The sequence below is a fragment of the Hyperoodon ampullatus genome, assembly GCF_949752795.1.
Source record: "Hyperoodon ampullatus genome assembly, chromosome: 18".
NCBI classification, from domain to species: domain Eukaryota; kingdom Metazoa; phylum Chordata; class Mammalia; order Artiodactyla; family Ziphiidae; genus Hyperoodon; species Hyperoodon ampullatus.
This window is the reverse complement of record NC_136931.1, coordinates 54,448,665-54,459,925: the sequence shown is the minus strand read 5'-3', so window position 1 is coordinate 54,459,925 and position 11,261 is coordinate 54,448,665. Positions and strand designations below refer to the sequence as shown.

At 58.5% G+C, this 11,261-nt stretch overlaps 1 protein-coding gene across 1 annotated transcript; it reads left to right on the top strand.

Moving 5' to 3' along the window:
• Positions 1-2,116: 2,116 nt before the first annotated feature.
• On the top strand, positions 2,117-10,219 carry BBC3 (BCL2 binding component 3; the record flags this gene model as incomplete). The annotated part of the gene is made up of 4 exons (XM_079723211.1): positions 2,117-2,173; positions 6,110-6,398; positions 7,800-7,990; positions 10,103-10,219. The coding sequence occupies 4 exons, from the start codon at positions 2,117-2,119 to the stop codon at positions 10,217-10,219; spliced, it is 654 nt and encodes a 217-aa protein (XP_079579337.1).
• Positions 10,220-11,261: the final 1,042 nt, after the last annotated feature.

Here is an 11,261-nt window from a genome sequence, read left to right as displayed (position 1 = left end):
GCCAACCTCAGCCAAGCCATCCCTCCATCCCTGACCCCTCTCATTTTCTCTCCATCTGGTCTCTCCCTCTCTCTTTCTGACTCCCTCCACTCCCCTCATCTGACTCCTCCTCTGTCTGTTTGTACCTCTATTCACTTCTGTTTCTAATCCTCTGTCAGAGGTATTGCTGCCCCCTCAGATCTTCAGAGCCTCTCGGCCCCTCTCCAGGGGAGCAGGGACCAGAGGCAGGGTTAGAGGCCCAGAATGCTCCTCCAGGAACTTAGAGGAGGGAGTCCCTTGGTCCCTCAGGAGACCTGCTGGTATAGGGGTGGAGGGGAATTTAGTCTGGAAGACAGAGGCTGGGGCTTCTCCTTCCTTGGGCCCCTAAGGTAGGGGGTCTCAAAAAGGCAGCCCTTCAGCCAGTCACAATATAGTTTTTAATTTTGACTTTGTATGTCTCTAGTAGAAACACACTTCCTCTCCTTAGCCACAGTCCCCACCATGCCCTGTTGTCTTACACTGGACTCACTTCTCTCATTTATTTCATATCGGCTCTTGAGTTTGAGATCCCTGGTCTGGGGGTGAGAGGATGCCAGAATTTGGAACAGGATCTGGACTACATAGTGGGGAGGATCTTGACTGGTGCCAATGCTTATGGCTTGGTAGATTCTTGGCCCTCTCCTCTCCCACTCCTACCCACCAAGCCAGATTCCTTCACACTCATTTTCTTCCCAGAAGAACATTCCAGCACATCTGGCCTCCTGGTGTCCAGTCCTAGGCTAGGCAGCTTTAGGGCACTGATCAGTGAGTAAGGGGAGTAAGGGGTACAGGCTGGTCTGCAAGCCTCTCTCCCAACGTGATCACTGCCAGGCACAGAGCAAACACTGACAATAATTAGTTATACTAGTGATAGTAGCCAACATTTATTAGGCACTTATACATGTAAGACACTGTATTCAGTGACTTCCATGAATGATCTCATTTAATAAATGTCTAAAGCAGCATCCCTCAAGCGCCGTTAACTTCAACCTACAGTCAGCAATACATCCATTTTCTTTGTGGCTTGGTATGTATCCACTACACATAAAATTTTCAGGAAACAATATTTCCTCTGACTTCATAATTTTTAAAAATTATATTCTTTTTTTTTTTTTTTTTAAAGTCTGGTCAAGAGCCGCTAAAGTTGCAGGTAAAAGGGGCTGACTATAAAGAGGCACAAGGGAAGTTTTGGGGGGTGATAGAAATGGTCCAAATCTCAATTGTGGTGGTGTACAGTAGCGTACATTTGTCCCAACTCACCAAACTAGACACCTAAAAAGAGTGAATTTTATGGCATGTAACTATATCTCAATAAACTTCAATAAAGCAGAATAAGATCCACACAAGTGATTTCACAGTCCATGGTTTTCTCGTGTGAGTCATGACCCACAGTTTGAAAAACACCGGACGGGGAATTCCCCAGTGGTCCAGTGGTTAGGGCTCTGCGCTTTCACTGCCGAGGACTCAGGTTCAATCCCTTAGTTAGGGAACTAAGATCCCGCAAGCTGGGCAGCGCAGCCCAAAAAATTAAAATAAATATTTTAAAAGACTAAAAAACAAAAAAACACTGGAGGAAAGGAAGGAAGGGGAAATGAATGAATGAGGGAAGGAAAGGAAGGAGAGAGGGATGCTGAATTAGTCCTCAATATTTAAAGTAGGGAGATTACCCGTGAGATCTGCGTTTTCTGCTCTTGAGAAGTCGAAGGGTCTGGCCCTGGAGGGAACCAAATTTGAGAACCTGGCTACGCCCACCTTTGCTGGGGTCTGGCACCCCTTCTCGGCTAGCCCAGACCTGGGCACTCAGAGACCACTTGCCCTGTGATGACACAGTTTGGTTTGCGGTGTGACATAGAGGAAATGGAAGGTGCAGGGGAGACAGAACCCCAGAGTCTTTAGGGGAGGGCAGGACACCACCTAGTGACCACATCAGAGTGGGGGAAGGAGTGACAATGGGAAACTGAGAAAGGAAAGGGAACTGAAAGGCAGAAAACCCGGGTGAGAGTCACGGCAGGGACTGCCCGGGCATGTCCCGTGCCAGGTGCCCGGGGCTTTCCTATAGCTCTGGTTCCCCCACCAGACTCGTGGCGAGTGTGGTCAGATGTGCACGCTTCTGGAGTGTCCCATCAGTGGGCCAGTTAGCAGGAACCTGTCACAGGTGTGACTTTGTGACTGTCTGTTGATGGGGGGAGTCAGTCTTTTTATGTCTGACTTGATCTGTGTCTGTGAGGGTCAATTTCTGACAATTTTAATGTGTCAGCTGTGAGCTGGGGTGGGTGTGTTTGTGTGTGTCTCTGTAGGAGTTTCATCGAGATCAAGCTGTGTGTCCAGGTGTCCCTGTGACAGGTGTCGTGTGTGTATGTGTGTGTGTTCAGCTGAGCCTATCAGAAAGTTTCTATTTCCTGAGCAGCTCTCAGCCTGTGTCTATGTGGGCCCGCGACTGTGTGTGTGTTGTGGGTACCTGCTCAGTGGGCATGCTTGTGAACCTGATAGGTTTGTGGGTCTAGGTGTGCTCAGCAGTGTGGGTGTTTGTGCAACTGTGTGTGTCCCTGACATTGTAGTATGTGCATCCCAGTGACCCTGTTAGCAAATCAGGCTATGTATTTGTGTCTGGATGTGTGAGTGCTCCGTCAGTGTGTGCGTTTGTGCGTCCACGCCTCTGTCCAGGGTGTGCATTTGTGTGTCTGCAAGTCGGCTTGTCCCCAGGCCCTGTCAGCACGTGACTCTGTGTACCCTGGAGCGCCAGACGGTCAGTCTGCGTACACGTCTCTGGGTGTGTGTGTCTGTGGGTCCCAGTCAGTGTGTCAGTGTGTGTGTCCGGCTGTCCCGCTGTCTGGGCGTCCGATCAGCGCGCCTCCGCGTCCCGGGCCAGGCCCTGCCCCGCCCCCGGCTGCAGGGAAACCCCCCGCGCCGAGGTTGGGGGCGCGGCGCGCGCCAGCAAGTCCCGACTTGTCCGCGGCTGGCGGGCGGGGCAGTGGCGTCACGCGGGGGCGGGGCGTGGGACCGGCCAGGCGGGGGCGGGGCGGGGCGGGGCTGCCGCCGAGCGGGCCCGGGATCTGCCGGGCGGCCTGAGACGCGGCGCGAGCCACATGCGAGCGGGTGTCTGGTGGCGGCGGCGGCAGCAGCGAAACTAGCAGCAGCGGCGGCCAGGACGCGGACGCGCCTGCGGCCCGAGGAGCAGCCGAGGCAGCAACAGCAACGGCAACAGCGGCAGCCACTGCAGTTAGAGCAGCAGCAGCAGCAGCAGCAGCAGCCACAGCAGCAGCCGCAGCGAGCGGCGCTCGGCGGGCGCGCCCTCCTGAAGGAAGCCGCCCGCCCCCCATCACCGTCCCCTCCGGCGTGTTCATGCCCCCGGGGTGAGTGTGCGCGCCCCAAGTCCCAGACAGCGGCGATTGGCCAGGCCGGTGGGCTCCCTGGAGGAGGTGGCGGGAGTGCACTCGGAGAGCAGTGGGGGGGCGCTGAGTCCCTACACCGTGCCTCCCTCTCTCCCTGCCCTCCCCACCCCCCATGAGGCTGGTGTCGCTGGGCGGGAGGCACTGAGGGTCCGAGAGCGCAGGTGCCTCAGCGGTCTGACGGGTTTGTTTACAAACAATGGGGTGCGGGCTCGGCAGCGCCCCCTGGCGGCCAGTGCGACCCCGGGGAAGTGAGTCGACCCCGACTGCCCCGGCCCCTGCAGTCCGGGAGGGGCGGGGGGTGGGGGGGGACGGCGTGGAGGGGCGGCCACACCCCGGGCGCGCGCGCCCGCCGGGGGCGGCGACAGGGGGCGGCTCGCGGGCCGTGAAGTCTGCGGCTCCTGCGGGCGGGGGCTGCGCCCCAGCAACAGCCTGTTATTGGCCCCGCGCTCGCCTGGCGGGCGGGGCGGGCGCACGTGGCGGCGGCGGGGTGGGGGGGGCGCTGTGACAGCGCAGGGGGGCGTCTGGGCCCGCCGTGGGAGCGCGCGTGTGCGGGGTTGTGGATCTGCAGGTGTCTCGCCTGGGTGTGTGCGTGTGTCTGGCTCCGAGTTTGTGCTGGGGTCTGCAGGGAGTGCTTGTGTCAGTCCCGGGGAATGGTGGGGCTGTGGCCCGTCGTGGTGTGCGCGCCGTCCCCATGCGTGTTTGTGTGGGGTTCTGTCTGTGTACGCCGCGCCTGAAGGCGGGTGCTCCGTTTATTTATGTGTGGTGTACCTGTGTTGTGTCCTCTGTGAGAGTTGTCTGTGTGTGCTGTTTGGGAGTGATTCTATGGGTCTGTATTGCCTGCCTGTGTTATAGTGTGTGGTTGTAGTGTGTTGGTGTGTTGCTTGAGTGAGCTGTTTGTTTACATGTGTGTGTCTTGCCCGATGTGCTGTGTTTGTGTGTGCTTGTGTGTCTTGCCTGTGTGTACTGTCTGTGACTCTCTGTGTATATCTCCAGGGCATGTGGCTCAGCTAAGCGTTTGTAATGGTGTGCCTGCCCAGTGCCGATGTCTGTTTTCTCTCCAGGTGTCTGTGTGAGTTCTGCGTGGTGTGTGTGTCTGTGTGTGTGTGTGCTGCGGGTTGTCTGGTCTGTGTTTGCCTTGTGTGACTGGCATCGGCGTCTGGGAATTCAGGAGCTGGGCTCTGTGGGGTCTGAGCAGAGCAGTCAGTGGATGTTGCTGGCAGCCTCTTGTATGAGGCTGTGTCTGAGCCCGTGTGTGTGTGTGTGTGTGTGTGTGTGTGTGTCTGTGTGTGTGTGTGTTGGGTCTGAGGGGCTTGTCTCTGATCGGCTGGCTGGCTCATGTGTGTCATGTGGGCTGCGTGTGTGTAGTGTTTATGTCAGTCACGTGAGACCAGTGTTTTCTGTGGGTGCTTTAGGTGTGCACGCTGCCAGGGCAGTGTAGGATTAGAGTTAGCTGTAGTGTGTGTGTGCGTGCGCACGTGCACGCGTGCATTTGCGCGTGTGTCCGGGGCTGACAGTTGGTGATGGTGTTTGGAGGTTGGGGTAGGAGGGAGAGTTGATGTCTACTGTTCTGCTGTTGCGTCTCTGTGTTGTTGCCGGCATGTGGTGATGCATCTGGGTCTGATGACGTGTCTGTGTGTGCCAGCTTTACATGTGTCCTGGGGTCTGAGAGTTGGTGACAAGTGGGTGTGTTTCGGTTGTGTCGGTCCATGTGTGTGTCCATGGAGGTCTGTTTTGTGTTGATATGTGTGTGAGTCCTGAGGTGTGTGGGTCTTATCTATTGCGTGTGTGTTGTCGGGAGGGGCACATGTGTTTGAGAAGTGTGGCAGTGCCTATTTGGTGTGTGTTTCTGTCTGTGCTTGCTGCATAGTGTGTACATGTGTGTCTATGGGCCTGTTAACAGTGGCTCAGCGGGTGAGATCCTGACAGTTTGTGTGTGTGTGTCTATGGGGTGGAGGGGATGGGTTGTGCCAGCCACTATGCATTGTGTGGATAGTTCTTCCTGTGGTCTGTGTGTATGTGTGTGTCCACGTTTTGGTCAGTGTTTGTATGTGTGTGTCCTGAGACATCTCAGTGTTTCCGTGCAAATGGGAGACGAGGTGGGAGGTCTGGCTGGCCAGTCCTGCGTGAGCCTTTGTGTGTGTGTTGTGTACCCTCCACACACACCCCTTTGGGTCCTGTGTGAGTCCCCGTGTGTGTTGCGAGGCATCACAGTGCCTGGCTGCCCTCCCTGTGTGCCCATCACTGTGTTCCGGAAGTTAATCCCACCAGCCCAGGCCCTGTGTGAGTCCCACGTTGGGTGAGTTTGTGTTGTGGGGCTGTCAGCCCTCATACACACACACACACCTGACAGGCCCACAAGTCTGGGTCCTGCGTGAGCCCTTGTCCTTGCTGTGACAGCCATCCTGTGCCTCTTGTCCCTCATGTGTGCCCATCACCATGTGCACGGGAGGCTATTCCGGCCAGCCCAGGCCTCGGGTCAGCCCCTGCGGAAGGGTGTGTCTTGAGGGGCCATCACACGCACCTACGGTCCCCTCCGTCTGGGCCCTGCGTGTGTTGTGGGCACCAGCCCTGGGCTGCCTGGCCTGCCTTGCGTACAGGAGTGGGGTGCCCTGTGTACCCCGGGTGAGATGGGTGCGTCGTGGGGCCCTGGCGCCCCCTGCACTTCCCGGCTGACCGAACCTCTCTGCCCTGTCCTGCAGGCCCCAGGGAGCGCCATGGCCCGAGCACGCCAGGAGGGCAGCTCCCCCGAGCCCGTAGAGGGCCTGGCCCGCGACGGCCCGCGTCCCTTCCCCCTCAGCCGCCTGGTGCCCTCGGCCGTATCCTGCGGCCTCTGCGAACCCGGCCTGCCTGCCGCCCCCGCCGCCCCCGCCCTGCTGCCCGCCGCCTACCTCTGCGCCCCCACCGCCCCGCCCGCCGTCACCGCCGCCCTGGGGGCCCCCCGCTGGCCTGGGGGTCCTCGCAGCCGGCCCCGAGGCCCGCGCCCCGACGGTGAGTGCCCGCCCCGCACCAGGGATGCTGGGAGCTGGGAAAAAGAGACACGGAGGAACCGGAGAAGTGGGAGCGAGTGGGGGGAGGTGGCGAGCCGGCCGGGCCACGGGGAGGGTGTGGCCAGTGTGGTCTTTGTGTTGCAAGAAGCAGGAAGACTGAGTGGGAGGCAGGGGGTGGGGGGAGGCCGAATGGGAAGTCCCTCCTGGAATCTGACTGCAGTCCCCGAGTTGCAGCCCACGGCCTTTTCCGGGCCTCGGGCAACAGCTGTTTCCAAGCCCCCTTCTCCCGGTCTGGGTCCCCTGAAGCCCCCTGAGGACTGTAGTTGGAGAGAGTGGGCAGAGATGACTGTCACTTGTGGACATTGGGGAGGGGTCGAGGGTGGCCTTTTGCCTTTTATCTGCATCTCTTTGGCCAGGGCCCGCCCTCTCTGCAGTCCGGCCGGAGGAAGGAGAGGGGGAGGGGCAATTGTATGGGGAAAGTGTGGGAGACGGGTCTTGGGGAGGGAAGGGTTAAAGGTCCCCTGCCTGATGGGCTGTTAACTCCGTGGTGCCCGGCTAGCCCCATCCCAGCCGGCACACTCGGTGGCAATGGGAAGATTGTCCCGGTTTCCCTCCCCACCCCGTCCCCGGACCCCAGAGAGATCAGGAGAGAGAAAACTTCCCCGGCTCTGTTCCCTGGCAGCAGAGGCAAGAGGAGACCCGACTTCTAGACCAGAGTCACAGGTGTGGAAACTGAGGCCCTCATTTTAGGTCTCAGGGATCCCTCGTGCCAGGACCTGGCGTGACAGAAGGGAGGAAGAGACGTCGGGGGAGCTCAGAATGTGCGTGTGGGGAGGAGGCAGGAAGGCATCTCCCGCATCCCAGCCCCCAGGCCCCTGCTCAGAGGCAGCCACAGTCTGGCCTTCTGGTTTCCAGGCCTCGGCCACATCCGGGGGTGTGGCTTCACTGTGGTTGGACACTAGAGGGCAGGAGACCTGAGGCTTGTGACTCTGGGTGTAGTCAGTCACCGTAGCCCTGTGTGACCTTGGGCCACTTCTTAGGGTGAGCCTCAGTTTCCCCATCTGCTGAGTGGAGCAGTCAAAATTTGGCACCGTTTTGGAAGGGAAGTGTTTAGGTAGGATAAGAGGAAGCACTTACAGACTAACACGGGTAGTGAGGTGGTAGCTGGCTAGACAGGTGTCCCCAGGAAGGCCTCCCCAGGACTTCTTTTTTGCCTGGGGAGTAGGAGCTGAGAAATCTGGCTCTTAAAGGGGAAAACAGAATCTCTAAAATGAGGCGGGAAGCAGGAAAGAAATCAGGCGGCTGGAAAAGGGAGAAGTAGGCCCTGGATGACTGGTCCCTCCGGGACACCTCAGGGCCTAGAGGGGTGGTGGGTGTGACCACGGCCCCCGGCTTTTCCCAGGTCCTCAGCCCTCACTCTCGCCCGCGGAGCAGCACCTGGAATCGCCAGTGCCCAGCGCCCCGGGGGCCCTGGCGGGCGGCCCCACCCAAGCGGCCCCGGGAGTCCGGGGGGAGGAGGAGCAGTGGGCCCGAGAGATCGGGGCCCAGCTGCGGCGGATGGCGGACGATCTCAACGCGCTGTACGAGCGGCGGGTGAGTGCTGGGGGAGGGGTAGACGGCAGGTGGGACTTCCCGCCGGGTAGGGGGCTGCGGCGGCCCAGCCAGATGTGCGGCAGCTGCCGCCCTGCGCGGCGGGGTCGCGCTGGGGACAGGCAGGTGGGAGGGGCGGCGTGTCCGCGGAGCCGCCGTAGGGCTAAGGCCCGCGCCGCCGCTGTCACGGCCCGGGGGAGGGCCGGGGTATCCGCGAGCCCTGCAGCGCGCCCGGGGTCCGCGGCCGCGGGGACTGAGGGCGGCGCTCAGCTGAGCTGCTCATATATCCCGGTCTATTTATAGCCGGTGAGTCAGCAGCGGCGGCGCGGCCGCGCCCGCCCCTCCCACCCGCCCGCGCGGCTGCGGCGCGCCACCCCGCTTCCCGGGCGGGTCGGGGGCGGGCCCTGGAAGCCCCGCCCCGCTGGAAAGCCCCGCCCCGCTTGAGGCTCCGCCCCCAAGGCCCACAGCCAGACCTCTCATTAAAACAAAATATTTGAAGCCTGCAGCAGTGAACAGAGAATAACAAACACCAGGGCGCCCACTACCCAGATCTGTCCAACCTGAACATTACACCCACACTGCTTGCTTATTCAAAGAAAAAACAAAAACCGGATGTTGTGAAGCTCCTTGTTTCCCTCCCTGACCCTCTTCCCCTTACCCCTTCCAAAGGAAACCTCTCAAACCTCTCAAATTGGCCTGTCCATTCCTCTGCAGGTGTTGATTCTTCTACTACATATTTACCAGGCCACAAACAATGCTTAGGATTGTGGGGCGTTTCAGACTAATATACACGATATAGTATGTGTTCCTCTCCAAACTCCCTGCTTCTCAGTGTTATGCTTGAGATTCATCCATATGGGCAAAGGAGCTTTAATTCATTCATTTTCATGGCCATGTAGCATTTTATTGGATCGACATGTAGTATCCTTGTTCATTTTTTCATTGGTGGGTATTTAGGACTTTCCAGAAATGTCTCAAATTTTTATTTATTTATTTATTTATTTATTTTGGTTGGTTGGTTGGTTTGGGCTTTTTTTTTTTTGGCTCTTCCAAAAAATACACATCTCCAGGTGCACGCATGTGTCTCCAGAGCAGACACCTGGCTGGTCTGCCGGCCCTCAGCCTTAGTAAATAATAGCCTGCACACCAAGGTGACTGTGCCAGGTGGCACTCCACAGCAGTGTAACAGCGGCAGGCTTTTAAATTTCTGCCAATCTGATGTGCCCCCTTGGCCACCTTCTCCTGGCTGCAAAGTTTAGTGGGGAACGATAAGGAGGCAGGCTGGTACCAGGCAGCCCACCCCCAGGCACCCATTAGGATCATTAGGATGGTTTATCTGACCTTCTTGTTCACATCTGTAAAATGGGTTTCTCCTTCCCACCTTGTGGGGATGAGATTAGGTGGGCCCTGCTAATTAGCACCGGATTTAGCCCTGCATTCAGTACGGGGAGTGGAGAGTACTATAGGTATTCATAAGTTTTTTAGTATTGTTAATTTTTATTGGTGGGAAGCCTTTTCTTGTATCTAGCTTCCTTCGTTTCTAACACTGTGGAACTGAGATGGTCCTAGAGGCCGCCCCCAGCCTTCATCCTGCCACTGAGGAAAGGGCAGGGGGTTAGCTTTACCTCGACATACTTCCGTGCAGCTTCAACGCAGATGGTGAACCATTCCCAGTTCTTCCACAGATTGTTCTAGAATTGCTGAGACTATGGGCTCCCTGCTCCCTTCTGTGTGGCTCACTAGCCTTTAATGGGAGGGCAGATGGGCTGCAATCCAGCCCCACCCCTCAGCCTCGTGTGACTTTGGTTGGGTAACTTTCTCATCTGGAGACCAGGGACTAGGAGACCACAGCTAATATGTGCAGGCCCTGTGCTGAGGACATTGTCTGCATCCCTTCCGTCCTAGTCTCATGTTCCAGAGGACCTTGGCCCAAGGTGGGCAGAAAAATGTATCTGGACCTGATGAACAATAATAATAGTACCGACCTCAGAGGGTTGGTCGAGGGCGTAGCTCACTCTTAGAACCGTGCCTCGTTCCTCGCTGCCCTCCGACCCGACCACCTACACGCCCCCATCTCAGGCCTGCTCTAACTTGGTCTTCGCTCTCTTTCCCTAGAGACAAGAGGAGCAGCAGCGACACCGCCCCTCCCCCTGGAGGGTCCTGTACAATCTCATCATGGGACTCCTGCCCTTACCCAGGGGCCGCGGAGCCCCCGAGATGGAGCCCAATTAGGTGCCTGCACCCGCCCGGTGGACGTCGGGGACGTGGGGGGCAGGACCCTCCCACCTCCTGACGCCCTGGCCAGTGCGGGGGACTTTTTCTGCACCATGTAGCATACTGGACTACCAGCCCTGCCTGTCCCAGGGGCGGGCCAGGGCAGCCACTCCGGACCCAGCCCCAGCCTAGCCTGGGGGGCACTGACGGAGATGTGGACTCCTGGGTCCCTGGCCGAAGAGCCAGGGGAGAGAGGGCTGACGGACTCAGCGTCTGAAGGCGGCGGTGACCGAGGCGGTGGGGACTGAGCCGCCCGCCTCTGCCGCCCATCACCATCTCAGGAAAGGCTGCTGGTGCTGGCTGCCCGTTCCAGCTGCAGGGGTGACACTGGTGGGGGGGGTCTCTCTCTCTCTCTCTCCCAGTGCTCCTTCACTTTGGGCCTGGCCTCAGGCCCCTGGTGCTTCCCCCCCTCCTCCCGGGGAGGGGGCCCGTGAAGAGCAAATGAGCCAAACGTGACCACTAGCCTCCTGGAGCCAGAGAGTGGGGTGCGTCCGACGGCCGCCCCAGCCCAGCGCCCAGCCATCTTCCCTGAGCCAGCCGGCGGGTGGTGGGCATGCCTGCCTCACCTTCATCTGGGGGTGGCCAGGAGGGGCCCAGACTGTGAATCCTGTGCTCTGCCCGAGACCACCCCCCCGCCCTCCCATCAATCCCATTGCATAGGTTTAGAAGAGAGCACGTGTGACCACTGGCATTCATTTGGGGGGTGGGATATTTTGGCGGAAACCGCCCCAGCCTTAGTCCCCAGGGCGAAGCGCTGGGGGGAAACGGGGAGTCAGGGAGGGGGGGAATCTCAGAAGAGGGAGGAGTCTGGGAGCGGGGAGGGATGGCCCAGCCTGTAAAATACTGTATATGCGCTGCTGTAGATACCGGAATGAATTTTCTGTACATGTTTGGTTAATTTTTTTTGTACATGATTTTTGTATGTTTCCTTTTCAATAAAATCAGATTGGAACAGTGGATACTCTTCCTGCTCTCCTTCCCTGCAGAGGGGTCTGCGCAG